Source organism: Nannobrachium achirus (assembly GCF_963921795.1).
Source record: "Nannobrachium achirus genome assembly, chromosome: 19".
NCBI classification, from domain to species: Eukaryota; Metazoa; Chordata; class Actinopteri; order Myctophiformes; family Myctophidae; genus Nannobrachium; species Nannobrachium achirus.
The window spans coordinates 7,920,312-7,936,626 of record NC_137826.1 but is presented as its reverse complement, the minus strand read 5'-3'; the positions used below and the strand labels follow the sequence as shown (position 1 = coordinate 7,936,626).

At 44.2% G+C, this 16,315-nt stretch overlaps 1 protein-coding gene across 1 annotated transcript; it reads left to right on the top strand.

Annotated features, from left to right (window-relative positions):
- Positions 1–442: 442 nt before the first annotated feature.
- Positions 443–1,492, top strand: LOC308304567 (putative divalent cation/proton antiporter TMEM165; the record flags this gene model as incomplete). Its single annotated transcript, XM_080749195.1, has 1 exon — positions 443–1,492. One exon carries the CDS (start codon positions 443–445, stop codon positions 1,490–1,492), a length of 1,050 nt encoding a protein of 349 aa, XP_080605321.1.
- Between the last annotated feature and the right edge of the window lie 14,823 nt (positions 1,493–16,315).

The following is a 16,315-nucleotide window of genomic DNA, read 5'->3' as shown; positions in this document are numbered from 1 at the left end:
CTGTTGCAAGTAATAATCACACCCAGTGTGAAGTGAGCGTTGCTAATTATGAGTTGAGCGGTTCTATTTATGATTTAAGTGCCCCGCAAAGCTTTGCCAGTGTGGCCCTGGGCGTAAATATGGACAAAGCCAGATGTTGGAGCTTAGCTCCTTCCAGGAGCACCACTCAAAAATAACAAATCCACTAAATGAAATTCTCTCTAGATGGTTTGGCCTATAGTGACATCAGCAATGACGTTACCAAGCTTACATAAGCGGGAGTTGCGAGTGCATTTCTGGAGGAAAGTATCATTCTACTTCTCTAATATCAGGGTAGCGAATCAAATCGCATGGTTCGCACAAAAGTTTCTAATTACCTCGCAGATAAACCCAGTTAATCCAATAATATTCTGTGAGAGGTTTGTTGCGGACCCTTGCGGCTTTCATTTTGCACATGCCTCTCATGGGGGAAGGACGGCCTGTTAGAGGTGTGTTCTACGTCCTGGTGCTGCTGCTGGCCGTTGTCGCGTTGCAGGCCGTCGTCGTGTCGCCCGCGGCTATCCCCAGACCTCCCAAATCTCCCGCCATCCCGGAGAAAGACCCTGTGCCCTCAGAGCAGCTCCGACCAGTGAGAAAAATCATCCCGGAGAAAGACCCAGAGCCCAAAGAGAAGCTCCGACCAGAGAGAAAACCCCCGAGTGGTGGAGGAGCAGGAGACTCGGACAAAGGGAACGTGGGACCAGAGAGAAAAGCCCCGAGTGGTGGAGAAGGAGACGCCCCGGGGGAAGGGAACCTGGGCTTCCTCCACGGCTTCGCGGCGTCCCTCTCGGTCGTCGTCGTCTCGGAGCTGGGAGACCGGACCTTCTTCATCGCGGCCATCATGGCCATGAGCTACAACCGTCTCACGGTGCTGGCGGGAACCCTGCTGGCGCTGGGCCTCATGACCTGCCTGTCGGTGCTGCTGGGCTACGCCACCGTCATCGTGCCCAGGATCTACACCTACTACGTGTCCACGGCGCTGTTCGCCGTCTTCGGCGTGCGGATGCTGCGGGAGGGCCTGAGGATGAGCGCCGACGAGGGCCAGGAGGAGCTGGCCGAGGTGCAGGCGGAGATCAGGAGGAAGGACAAGGCGCTGAGGGGGAACGTGCATTCGGACGGGGCGGGGGTGGAAGCGGGAGGCTTCGCGCGGGCCGCTCCTCCTCGGGGCAAAGAGTGGTACAGCTGCGTCTCGCCGGTGTTCCTCCAGGCGTTCACCCTCACCTTCCTGGCGGAGTGGGGCGACCGCTCCCAGCTCACCACCATCATGCTAGCTGCCACCGAGCATCCACTGGGCGTGGCAGTGGGCGGCACGCTCGGGCACGGCCTGTGCACGGGACTGGCCGTGGTCGGAGGAAGGATGGTGGCCACCAAGATCTCCACCAGGACGGTCACCATCATCGGAGGGATCCTTTTCCTGGTCTTTGCCATCTCGTCCGTTTTCATCAAGCCGGATTTTGACACATTTGGACGATAGGACTCGACCGCGGTCGGTGCAGCTTCTCAACTCTCTGTACACTCACGGTTCCAACTGACATCAACCAGGTGGGGCGTGCATTGTCCTTGACTTACATCGTTCCCAACTTGCGTGGTCCCTGAGTAGTCTTAAGTGTTTAATTTTTGAGTGGTGCAAACCGCTCTGTGCGTGTGTCTGTAGCCTTTTTCCTCAGTGTTTTGCCATAGTAAAATGTGTGTGCGTAGCATCATGTTTGTCTAGTGATGTCATATGTCGTATGTCTGTAGCCTTTTTCCTCAGCGTTTTGCCATAGCAAAACGTGTGTGTGTAGCATAGCCTGTACATCCTAGACTTAAATCCTAGTCTGAAGATGTTATGCAAGCACGACCACCGCTCACTTCACATTGGGTGTGATTTTTTTGTTTTATTTGTATTAGTGTGGTTGCTATAGGCAACACACTATTGTTCTCTGTCCGATAGTCTTTTGCCAGCAAAGCGAACACACTTCTTGGAAACTTTTGCTCAAACGTAAAAGTTAAGCTTTTGGTCACACTCTGTTGTCACTGATTCCCCGCGGCTCGTGTCAGTGAAACCACACTTGTAATTTCCCAGAATTGCACCTTTCTAGTTTATATATTTATATTTGTTTTTGTGTGTGTGTGTGTGTGTGTGTGTGTGTGTGTGTGTGTGTGTGTGTGTGTGTGTGTGTGTGTGTGTGTTTGTGTGTGTGTCTGTGTGTGTGTGTGTGTGTGTGTGTGGGTGTTGCGGCATGAAAGGTTAGAGAACCCTTGATCTAATAGGTAGGATGTATTTCACCATCTCAGGTCTAGAAAAGGACAATTAAAAGTATCCGACTTGTTTTACCTCAAATAAGGAGTCTAGGCCTCCGTTGGTCTATTCTATTCTATGCACCGCACATTCTTTTTATTCAGGGGCAGAGCAGTGTTTCAATCCAAAACAAACAAACCAGATTTGCATATAACTATAACTAGTAAGACACCCAAGGGTGGAATGCGACCTCAGGGTGACATGCAACCTCGCCCTAAAGGGCGAGGTCGCGCCAATTCTTGACAACAATCTGGCCAACCACAGCGTTTCTCTGACGATTCTAGTTGTTGTCATTCTGGGGGGAGTTTGTTCATGTTTTTGTGAGGGTATCAACCCTAGGAGCTCAGCACACTCACAGAATCATGGCACACTCACAGAATCAATGTTATGCCCATACATGGAGTTCCCTGACTATGTTATGTCAAAACATGCCCATATGTGGACATTACCAAATATGGGCATTTCCAGATATGTCCTTAATATTGATAACATTGGGACAGGGATCCCCATATATGGGCATGAAACATATGTTAATTAGTAAAGCCAAGCTTAGGTTTGATGCCTTGGGATTTCTATATTTGGACATAAGTGTGTACCCAATAGGTCATCATCTGGAAAGGTAGGGTGTAAATCAGAGTAAAGCAGGCTTTTGAGCTAGTTAGGGCCAGAGATTGATGACATCAGAAATCCCCATATATGGGCATAAAGGGATTTTGCTTTTGGGAATGCCGATCTATGGCATTTTTATTTTATTTTATCCTTTATTAATAAAAATACATGTATGTATCCATATACATATGGAGTTCAATATTGATGTTTTTGGAGAAGGTATGTTGTAAATGTATGCTACTTAGTAAGGGGCCTCGGGTTAGATACTCTTTGTATGGCCTCTGGAGGTCCTTGGCGTCGGTTAGTAGTATGCCCAGCACATAAGATGTGGGACGTCACAAAGCCTGCGGCCATGTATCATTTTCCATCAGGCCTGTTGGTTTTCACGCTCCAGTGCGGCGTTCATGCGCTGCAAGTCAATGGCAGACTTGGCAGTCAGACAGACAGCCATTGACTCCGGCCTAACAATGGCTACTTTCTATGACGGTAGTCCCATATGACATGATGGACTGGACTATCTCCATATATAGTGTTATCCACATTTCGTGTAGCTGCCCTGTACAGGAAGTGATGTCAAGTATGTCATGTGACATCACTTCCTGTACAGACAGTCAGCCATTGACTCCGGATTAACAATGGCTACTGTCTATGACGGTAGTCCCATATGACATATTGGACTAGATTATCTCCATATATAGTGTTATCCACATCTCCATGTTTAGACAGCCAATGACTCCGGCCTAACAATGGCTACTTTCTATGACGGTAGTCCCATATGACATGATGGACTGGACTATCTCCATATATAGTGTTATCCACATTTCGTGTAGCCGCCCTGTACAGGAAGTGATGTCACAACTCGCTGACATCACAGAGGCTTCGGAAGGACGGTCACGAGGCTTCGGACACTCAAGCGACACGGTTCTTCAGAGTATATGCGACCTTCGGTCGCAATTATTTAATAACTAGGACAATGCCCATTGGGAATGCATGCTCCTTCAGTTATGTAATACCTGTTTGTATGTCAGACTAGTTAGCCTCTTAAACCCTATATGGTTCACCAGAGTTCCTCAGGGCTCTATACTAAGCTGTTTTCTGTTATTGTGGGGAAAGCTACCACTGAAAATAGCCAATCGACAAATTCACAACACATTGCATGTTGTGAGCTTGTAGATCTGCTATGTTCTGCAAGAGCTTTTCCCCACAATATGGATGCTGCTGGGGTTTAAGTGGTTAGAGGGCAAAGACTGACAGACAGACTCACAAAGGGACATAGAGTATACAGACAGATAGGGATGTGTGGATTTGCTGATCCGATTGACTTCCCACTTAGCATATCACTTAACTCTATAATATATAATGCTACTAATTAGAAATTGCAGCACCTTTTGACGTGAACACAAGTCATTATCATTATTAACACAACTACAGTGTAGGCTACTGTATACACTCAGTGCTTCCCAAACATTTTAATTTCAATATACCCCATAACACTGACATTGTACAAATGGTCCCATTGATTGATTGATTGCGACCGTAGGTCGCATTTACTACCAAAACCTCCACCGGCTGTCTGTCAGTCTGTCCGTCATGTCACACTTTTCCCCAACTCATATCTCCGCCACCGTTGCCCCAAGACATGCCAAACTTTGCACACACACTCCTTGCCTGCCAATCCACAACCTCCACCTCTCACGTCATACGGGCAGCCATATAGTTACACCTGGAATGTTGAATCTCCATATATGGAGATATGTGTGGATTTGCTGATCCGATTGACTTCCCACTTAGCATATCATTTAACTCTATAATATATAATGCTACTAATTAGAAATTACTACAGTGTAGGCTACTGTATACACTCAGTGCTTCCCAAACATTTTAATTTCAATATACCCCATAACACTGACATTGTACAAATGGTCCCATTGATTGATTGATTATTTTATTAGACAAAAATGGAGAACAGTACAAGTATAGTCAATACAATTGAAAGATAGTACAGTCAAGTACAGTTAAACACCCTGCCTAAAAGGAACATCTCAAATAAGACCTTTTAATGTATTTTCTTTGAAAGCCGTTCGTTCCATTTAGAGTTACAGACGTGTTAGTGGAACCCCCCCTCATGGAACACTGAAGCAACAATTGTATAACTCAACTCCATCTAATAACTCATTTTGGAGGTTTCTGTTGTATCTTTATTGACCACCAGATGGCGGTATAATCCCACTATTCCATGTGTTGAGAGATATGCAGTGAGGAGTACCTCTGATTAAAGGATCTATTTCCAACCTTGCTACCTGGTACTCTTTGAAAACAAGCATACAGAAAAGCGATAACAACAAATACAATCTTTTGTGTTCCATGTAGTACACTCATTTCAACCATACCTTTATATAGGCCTAATTGGTCCTCAGACTAATTAATGCTCAAGTTAAATCTGTTTTCCTGCTATGCTGCAAACATTTTGAATGCCCTACCAACAGCCTTAAAGGAGTGTAAATCCCTACTCTCCTTTAAAACCGATCTGGAGGGGGGAAAAAACACCACCCAAAAACCCCAGAAAACGCTACAGGTGGCTGCATGTCATTGGTAGACAGGTTTCTGACCTGTCTGTAGCTCACCAATCAGACGCAAAGTGAGTAGACATGAATTGTGCCATATTATTATGAGCAGGGACGAGCAGAGAATGTCAGAGAGGCAGGGGCGGAAATTTCTAAAAGGGCCTTTTGGTGGAAAATTTAAAAAATTGCTGCGACGCGCTGTGAGCTTGGAGGTCGGCTATTTTCGGTGCTTGATACCACACTGAACTAAGCATAAGCAAGCCAATACTGGCATGGATTTCTACACAGAGAGGGCAATTCTTTTGACATAAGATGCTGCATTCAAGTTCAGGAGAGTTAAGACAAGGCAATTATTGAAAGCTGCCTTCAGGTATGGCATGGAAAGAGGGCATTTGCATATCTAGAGAGGGCACTTTTTAAAGACGGATAAAAGGGTGATGTCTATGTGTGCATGTGCCTGATTATGAGCATTAGGATGTAAAAAATGGTGCTCCTTACTATTTTGAGGGACTTTTCTTTACCTGAGTATTTCTGTGTCTTGTTAATTCATACTTCTACTCCAGAGTCAGAGTCAGTTTGTACTCCACTACAAATATTTGCAGATCTAACAATCGCCTGTTTGAGCTCGTAGATCAGCCAGTTTTGAAAATGTCCGAACAATGTCAGTACTTTTACTTTGACACTGTAAGTATATTTTGAGCCAATATACAGTACTTTTTTTGAATATGGGCCTTTTACTTCCACATTACAGTAATTCAAAATTACTATTGCTGTAATGTGGTGGGACTATACTTTTACTAGTACTGGTTTTACTCACAACACGTGTGTGTGTGTGTGTGTGTGTGTGTGTGTGTGTGTGTGTGTGTGTGTGTGTGTGTGTGTGCGTGTGCGCGCGCGCGCGTGTGTGTGTTCATAGAGGAGGTGAAGAAGACCGAGAGAAAGGCATGATGGGATAGGAATAGGGATGGAGGATGAAAGACAGACATGGTGTGTGTGTGTGTGTGTGTGTGTGTGTGTGTGTGTGTGTGTGTGTGTGTGTGTGTGTGTGTGTGTGTGTGTGTGTGTGTGTGTGTGCGTGCGGGTGTGCGTGTTTGCGCGCGTGCATGCGTGTGTGTGTGTGTGTGTGTGTGTGTGTGTGTGTGTGTGTCTGTGTGTGTGTGCCTTAGTGAGTGCGCGTGCGCGCCTCTGCTAGTCCCTGGAGGCCACCCGGCAGATCGCTTGGGAAAAAGACCCCTAGGTCCAACTGGGGGCTGACAGCCAAGAACAACATGACTAAAATAGAGAGGGAGAGAGACACCGCGAGACACAGAGAGAGAGAGAGAGGGAGAGAGAGAGAGAGAGAGAGAGAGAGAGAGAGAGAGAGAGAGAGATGGGAGGCGAGGGCGTGAGAGGAGAGAGGTGATGGAGAGAGAGAGAGTAACAGTTTGGACAAAGAACTTTGTATCTAAGTAGGAACTGTATGGGAAAGCACACGCACACACACACACACACACACACACACACACACACACACACACACACGCACTGATTGAAGCCATATGTTTCCAGACGGGGGAAATAATGGGAACTTGTGAATATGTTTTATTTGTTTTTCTTTTCCTTTTTTTTTCTCTCTCCATGTTGTGTTAAGCCGAGGAGTGGGCGAGAGAGATAGAGAGATAGATAGATGGAGCGCGAGAGAGAGAGAGGGGGCGAGAGAGAGAGAGTTGATGATGATCATCAGCCATGGGAAATTCCAGCGTATAGACACATCCGCTGAGCTGAGCTCCACACCATAGACCTGTCCTGTGTGTTAGACATGCAGGGGGATTTCCACACTGTCACACAAACACTGCAGACACACACAGCCCTGGTTCCCAAGCACTGGCTCGGGGAACACTTTCAGGTCTTAAAAATATATAATTTCAAAAGATTAAAAAAAAAAAAAATATATATATATATATATATATATATATAGAATCTACATTTTCAAAAGTATTTCAAGGATAACTACAAAATCAAAGAAGTATAGTGAAACTAGCAGATCTACAAGCTCACAATGCATGCACCAATTTTTCTCTTTTGAGTCTCGATGTAACAAGTTTTGGAACCACTACAGGACGGATGGATATGGATGGAAGGATGGATTGTCAAATAATGTTTTTATACAATTAGAGATACTTAGAAACGTCTGCTTGTGCTAAGGGCCTAAATTGTAAATAGTAAAAGGGGTCTAAGTGATGTGATTTTGTTAAAATTAGTGTTCTATAAGTGTTGTAGTGTTAGGTTGGTATTTTGACCTGAACATTTCTTCTCAGTTTACTAAAGAGCTGGTTGAATGGGGATACCTGTTTGTTACTGAAGAAAGAAATCTAGCTCTTACCATCAGATTACAGAGCTTTCACTTTTTGACAAAAATCTGAAAGTAAAAGGCAAAGAAAAAAAAGTCTCCAGCTTTTGATTTGAAGCTGGGGAAAGAGATCTGATATTAACATTTCTAGGCCAGTGCCAAAAGGGCACAAAGCCAACAGGAGAGGTTGACCAATCAGGGACCCAAAGTCACGGCGATTCAGCAGGTATATGTACTCTGCAGAGATTCAGACAGATACAGATATACTGTACATGGTTTTTGACAAACCGTTCAAACCGATCAAATTGCCACTCGGAGTCTGTGCTGCACACACCCCAGGTCATACGGGGGACACACGCCAAGTTTAAGGTTGTGCGGTTTGGGGCGGTGCCCCAGTTATGCCCGGGACACACAGACAGACACCCAGGCAGACAGACAGACAGATAGACTGTAATGCAATGAGTTGCATTTTATTTTGGTAGGGACTTTGTCCTGTCACCCTTGTGACGCAAAGCGTCACTGATGTGATACTGCCTGATATATACTTGCCATCTATTGCACTGGAAATAGCTACCAGCTACGAACTTGTAGATCAGCTTCATCTGCAGGTTGCGACAAAAGTGCACAACCTTTTTAGGCATCATGCTTCCCTGGCCCGAACACGGGCCAATTGTGTTCGTAGAGGCGCTTGACAAAGCCGCGGCGGATTGGAACCCCAGACTCTGTGGCAGTACGGTGTGCAACTTAGTATAACATCTCTGTCGGATGGAAACCTCATATGTCCAAAACTGTAACTCTTCAGGATTCAAATTTCAAAAACAGAAAAAGTAGCAGATCTACAAGCTCGAAACGCACCGCTTCGCGCCGCGTTTCGAGCTTGTAGATCGGCTACTTTTGATGCTTTCGCGTGACGCTGTAGTGCGATCAAGCAGGGCGTTAATCATTTATGGATTAAAAACACAAATGTGGAGATAAGAGCTTTCTGCCCGACAGCGAGGATAAATCAGCTCTTTTACTAGCTTTAGCCGGTGGCAGTCTGGCTGCTCTCCATCATTAGGAAGGGCGGGGTCATACGCCCCAGGATGTGTTTATTTAACTTATTACCGTGCACATGTTTTAGCATTTCCTGCATGTGCACGTCTGGCATGTAAATGGGGAGGGTATGTTTTATATTTTGTGCATGCAATTTATTATTATTATTATTTTCTCTGCTCCCTAAACGCAGCCAAATCGGCCCTCTGGAGAGCGAGAGAGTGGATGGGCAAGTGGTGGGTAGAGAAAAAAAGTTGAGTGAGTGTGTGTGTGTGTGTGTGTGTGTGTGTGTGTGTGTGTGTGTGTGTGTGTGTGTGTGTGTGTGTGTGTGTGTGTGTGTGTGTGTGTGTGTGTGTGCGTGCGTGCGTGTGAGAGAGTGAGGGAGGGGGTGGTATATTTTCCATGTAGCCTGTGGATGCCTCGCTTCCCCAGGGAGAATAAAGCAGGGAAAGAGAGCGCCACACTCACAATCAGAAGAATATAATATGTGCACACACACACACACACACACACACACACACACACACACACACACACACACACACAGTCATAATAACAGCATTATAGTACTATTCACACACATTCTCAATAACAATAATAAGCATTCAACGTGGTATCTTCATCATATTTGCATGTCGAAATATGCTATCTATCTATCGACCTATCGATCTGTCATTCTATCGACATATCCATCTGTCCATCCGTCCATCTATCTATCTATCTATGACGAGACAAGACAAGATAATAGGGAACACATTGCACTTAAATAGACAACACCCGCAAAGCTAATGATCCGTATTTCACCCAGTGTGGCATGTAAACATGCGGTCGGGGCAGCATCATACAATGGGAACACCCATCCCAGTGGTGGAGGGCTGTGTGGAACAGGGATGGGACGATAAGCCATATTATCGTTTATCGTGATAAAAAAACACTCGCGATAATCATATCGTGGAGATTAGATTTATCGTGATATCGTCCTCCGTCGTGCACTGGGATCAATTCACCTTTTGCCGAGCTGTATATCCGGCACCACTTAAATCCTCTATTGGTAAAAGGTACTTAGTAATATACCTACTTGATACAGTCTTTTTTTTCACTCTTCATCAAATGTCTTAGCCAAAAAATAGCCGATCTACAAGTTCACAACGCGTTGCAACGCATTTTTTGACATGCATTAGGGCTACAGGCCTTTGCATTTCTACCTCTGGAACTCCAATTTATATAGTATACAGTCTTTTTTTTCACTCTTTATCAAATGTCTTAGCCAAAAAATAGCCGATCTACAAGCTTGTAGATCTGCTATTTTTTGGCAAATCACGTTCCGGCCAAGGACAATGAATTTTGATTATCACGATAACATCGTAAATAGCGACTTCTTTTGTCACAAAATAATCGTGATATGAAATGTTCATATCGTCCCATCCCTAGTGTGGAAGAACACTACAATGGTTGTGTTGTGTTCCTCTCCTCCGCTGCGCGCTGGAGTCATAACTCTGACATCCATTATGCTAACGCCGCGCCTCAGGCCTCCTCTCCTCACTGTTGTTATTTTAAATCTTTGCTAATTGCTGGACTTTGGCTTGGGTCCTTTCCAACGCCCTATGAAACCCACTCGGTGCAATTAAAGTGTGGTGCGCGTGCGTGCGTGTGTGTGTGCGTGCGTGTGTGTGAATATAGTATCGTGTAGAATGTGTGTGTATATCATGTAAATGTGTGTGCATGTGTGTGTGTGTGCGTGTGTGTTCGCGTACGCGCGCGTGTGTGGTGTAGATATGGGTGTATTGCATGCTTGTGTAAACAGGGTGAAGTCACATCCAGCGATGGTTTCCACTCTCCTCTCTACATGAATAATATTTTGGTAAACTGTGCGTGACCCAAACCTTTACTGCTGTAACCTACACACGGCTGAATAAAAACACATGTGGACAATTTCAGCACACTGACCAGGCCTATAGGACTGACGCGGAATACTGATTGACGACGTCCAGGGATGCAACAGTTAATCGAACTTAATGAAGTAATTGATGGGAATGTCGTCGCCGTCTGGCAGAAACCTCCTATATATCCATACTTGTTTTGTTTTATTTCGTTAATCAACGGCCAAAAGTAGCAGATCTGCAAGCTCGCAAGATCTGCTACTTTTGCAGTTTTTGAATTTGAATCCTGAAATGTGACAGTTTTGCACATACAAATCAATAATCTTTAACTTTGAGAATTACTTTCATGCTTAAAGATAACATGAAAAAAAATAAGAAAAGATAAATACTACGTTTCCTTGTTTTCTATTGTTCTATTGTTATCGTTGTTTGTGCTAAGTGGGAAATATTGAATGTATTGTACTGTAATTGTCTTGAATGAAGTATTGGGCTTCAATTTTAAACAATGCCTCTTGAACAGATCTGCAGAGCTGTCTAATGAAGACTAAGCTATTCTTCTCCCAGTGCTTAAACAACACCAAGACATGAGAAATTGTAATTGCAAGTAATCAATTAATATTGTGACATCGTTAAAATGCAGGCCTTATTCACGCAAGGACATTTTTTGGACACTTCGACACATTGCTGGCCTGGCCTGGTATCGTACCTGCAAGGATTCCATATTATGTACTCAGTGTTGTTTTTGACACAGATTTTGATTTAGTTTTAGTCATAGTCTTTTGAATAAAATGTCATTTAGTTTTAGTCTAATTTTAGTCGACTAAATATCATAAGATTTTAGGCGACTAAATCTACAGTTGATTTAGTCGACTAAAATGTATTTTGGCGGGCCTTGATGGCATCGTAATGACAGATTTTACACTTGGTTGTGTGCTGAAAATAGCAGATCTACAAGCTCACAACGCGTTGAAGCGCGACGCGTTGTGAGCTTGTAGATCGGCTATTTTCAGCACGCAACACCTGAGAGCAAGCAAACATAAAATTACTCTCTTCTCCCTCCCTAACGTTTTAGTCTAGTTTTTATTTTGTTGACGAAATTGTCAATATATTTAGTGTTAGTTTTAGTCTTCACATCTTAGTTTTTGTTTAGTTTTTATTACATTTTCGTCAGTGGAAAAAAACAGTCGACAAACATTTTTCGTCATAGTTTTAGTCGACAAAATCAACACTGTATGTACTTTTGGCAGGGTTTCTTCTTTATGAAACAATCCAACATAGAGAGGTGAGCTGCATGGCTTCTGCCTTTCATTTGGGATTTGAAACTACAATTTAGTACAATTTAGTCATTTAGCAGACACTATAGAGAGACTGTACAGCAGGGTTCCCCAATTAGTTTTCCCCAAGGGCCGAATTATGTCTAGGGTACCAAGCCGAGGGCCACAACACTGCAGGGGGCGACGGTGGCGTTCCCGCCACTCCAGCGACAGTTTTCGTCGTTGTCGGGTGAAAATCTTGTACGTCCAAAACCGTTCGTTTTAAATTTATCATTTTAAAAATAATTTAAACTAGTGAAAAATGCCGATCTACAAGCACACAACGGCTCGCACCGCGAGGTGTTGTGTGCTTGTAGATCTGCTGTTTTCACTACTTTTGTGCGACAGCCTTGTATGATTTGCGAAAGAACGTACAAATTTGGAGATACGAGGTTTCCACCCGACAGCGACGATATACTAGTGTTGTTGCTGCTCTTATACCACCATTATTACTGGGGTTGGTGGGGGCCAGACAGTAGCCCCCCGCGGGCCGCAAATGGCCCGCGGGCCGCCTATTGGGGAACCCTGCTGTACAGTAAGCAAGGAGGTCTATTTAACATGCTATCTACATGACATTTTAACTAACACCAGACATCTGTCTCTCCTGTCCTTAAGACAATAAAGCATCCTAGACTCATTCATGTGACAATTTACCCGTTTCTTGTTTGTTGACTGTAGCTCATGCTATTTACTCAAATTAAGAGAATCTGCGTAATACTGTACAGAGACGTACATACAGGGTAACTAGAAGGCTCGACCCAAAACACACTAGCTCACATTTTTTTTCGTGGACCAGCGGTTCTTGTATTCTATAGTTTAGGGTTAGGCAAAGTTTTACTGAGGTTAAGTTTAGGAGTAAGGTTGAACCTGGTTTTCCTAAACTTACGTTTAGGAAAACCAGGTGAATACAGATGACTGTGTTTTGGGGCGACTGTTTTTACATACAGTACAGTACATACACATACTGTATGCACGGCCGCACGCATGCATTCACACATGCACTCGCACACAAACACACACACACACACACACACACACACACACACTGACAGAGACAGAGACAGACAGACAGACAGACAGTCTTATTATAATAGTTCTTAACACGCCTCAACTAATGACAAGGAGGTGTGTGTGTGTGTGTGTGTGTGTGTGTGTGTGTGTGTGTGTGTGTGTGTGTGTGTGTGTGCGTGTGCGTGTGCGTGTGTGTGTGCGAACAATGTCTGAACCGCCAAAGCACTCCTAAATCTGTAAGTTGCTACAGTATGTATTTACGCACATGAACATAATTTAAATAGCATGTTCAGGAGACAATGAAGCAATGTATAAAACCCATAAGAATCAGTGAAGCGAAAAGGCGCAGGGGTAAACAAAATATTTGACATGCAGTTACAGTTATGACAATAACAGCACGTTGTTTCCTCCCTGAAGAAAGGACTGAGTCATTCTTGAACAGTTTGTGTTTTCTTCAATTAGGGTTGGATGACAGACAGACCCTTCTGGAAGTGTTTACCTGCAAAGTGTTTGTGTTTGCATAAGTGTTGTGTATGTGACCACACACCAAGACACAGTATCCTCAGTGTTAATTTAACTCTGAGAGTGTACAAATGTAACCAAATGGACCCGCACAGGATTAATCTATCTATCTATCTATCTATCTATCTATCTATCTATCTATCTATCTAAACTAGGATCCCTGGTAAAATAAGAACCTAGCGTCAGTCTAATCAATATACTGAACGAAAATATATAATACATGGTAAATAATGAAGCTATCTAAATTACATCATTTTACATTTTAATAGAAAACGTTAGGTTACCAGTGGTTCTCAAAGTGGGTTCCACAGCCCACTTTACCCCTGGCACAATGTTATTTTCTGCGTCCGAGGCTAAATAACCTGCACTGACATGAAAACGTTTGAGAAGTTTGAGACTTGAGTCAATGTAGTTTAATTTGACGAGGTTAACTAAAAATGTCCAATCTACAACATTGGCACATCTGCCAAATTAGCAGATATACCACAACTAACTACCTCACAACTTATCACTACTCGTGTGTGTGTGTGTGTGTGTTATTGTGAGCTTGTAGATTGGCTCTTTTCCGCAAAGAAATTTGGGGCCCTATATCTTGCGTGCAGTCTTATGCCTAAACCTTTTAGAAATGTTTTACTCTTTTGAAAAACCTTTTAAAATAGCTAAAATATCTTAATACATTATCTTACAAATGTTCCTTTTTCTTCTCGTTGTTTTTGTGTTTCATATATATATATATTCTAAAACACACATCTTTGTACATTTTGGTATAAGTTCTCTTTCTTGCAGGGAGAAAGGGGACTTGGAAAGGAGGGAGGGGGAGGAGCTAGAATGGAGGCCGCACTACATATACTGTACACGTTATGAGACCGGACAGTTGAACCATTTTAAAATGTTAGTAAAAAAATAGTAAAAAAATGGCATCAGAGTTTACGCAAGGAGTAAAGCCCTTTGCACACAGGCGCGTTTAACCGCACGGATAAAACGGACAATATAATTTTTTGAAAACAATGATTCTCTATGACCTCATGCACACCGGCTCCGAATTAGCCGTGCGACGAGTGGCTGCCGCCGTGCGTTTTTTCCTCGATCGAAACCAGTTCGATTTGTGCGTCTTGTCGCATGCGGTAAAAAACTCATCACTCCTTTTATGACTCCTTTTTGGATCCGCAGCGCCGATTCCGCACAGCATTGCACACCAAATCCAATGCGTTTTATTCATGCCGCAAACGATATAAACGCAACTGTCCTGTGTGCAAAGGGCTTTAGGCCACACGCAAGACAGGGCCCTTGGTGTTAGAGAGAAAATAGGAGGGGACCAACCAACTACAGTATAGAGCCCATGAAGTAGGGTTTAAAGTGGTTAAATGAGCCAATACTCCTGTGATAGTGTTGTTCCATGGCCCGCGTTCAGAACAGCTCAGGACCTATTTTTGGGCCCCCAATCCCCTGGTTGAGAAACAATGACTTAACGAGCGTTTATTTGTGTTCAGGGCAGATGTGTCCTTGGTTGTTGGGGGTTCCAGTAACTCCCCAACAAGGGAGTGGCGACTGAATAATGTGTGTGTGTGTGTGTGTGTGTGTGTGTGTGTGTGTGTGTGTGTGTGTGTGTGTGTGTGTGTGTGTGTGTGTGTGTGTGTGTGTGTGTGTGTGTGTGTGCGCGCGCGGGTGTGTGTGTGTGTGTGCGCGTGTGCGTGCGCGTGCGTGCGTGCGTGTGAGGACCAAAGGGGGTTTTCTTTCCCTTGATGGGTGCATGGCATTAGGGGAAATGGGGAGAGAGCGTGTGTGTGTGTGTGTGTGTGTGTGTGTGTGTGTGTGTGTGTGTGTGTGTGTGTGTGTGTGTGTGTGTGTGTGTGTGTTGGGGGGGTTCAAGGTTGGACAGGAAATGCCTGCACAGATGGAACAGTAATGTTGTACTGGCTGAAAATGGTACACAGGAAACCGGCAACTGTGCAGCTGTGCGTGCGCGTGTGTGTGAGAGAGAAGGAGCTCATGCACGCGCGAGCGCGTGTGTGTGCGTATTACACACGCGGGAAATTGAACATTCATATCGTCGTTGTCGGGTGAAAACTCTGTATGTCCAAGACCGTTCGTTTAGCATTTTTCATTTTAAAAATGATTTAAACTAGTGAAAACAGCCGATCTACAAGCGCACAACGCCTCGCACCGCGAGGCGTTGTGTGCTTGTAGATCTGCTGTTTTCACTACTTTTGTGCGACGGCCTGGTATGATGAAGCAGGGCTTTACTTGGTGAAAAAACGTACAAACTTGAAACTTGGAGATACAAGGTTTCTGCCCGACAGTGACGATATGAATGAAAAAATAATAATACGAAAGCAGAGCAACTTTCTGGGCAAATACAATTGAGGAGCCACTGCACTGCATAAACATCGAATGATGTGGATCTAGGGATCCACATGGGAACGCTGTGTCTCCACTGCCAGTGTGGATAATATGGGACTTCATGTAGCCAGCCTGTGACTTCAGCCATCTATGACCTCTATCGTCTGACGTATTGTATTATGCCATATGACATAGACGCCTCAGGGCGACATGTGACCTTTAGCTCGCGCCAATTCTTGGCTATCTGGCCAGTGATGTATATCTTTCCAGTTACCTAGAATGTGGGCATTACCAAATATGGGCATTCCCAGATATGCCCTTAATATTGATGATATCGGGACAGGGATCTCCATATATGGGCATAGAACGGACAAGGACGTAATTAATTTGCAAGTGTGATCTGATGTTCTGACATC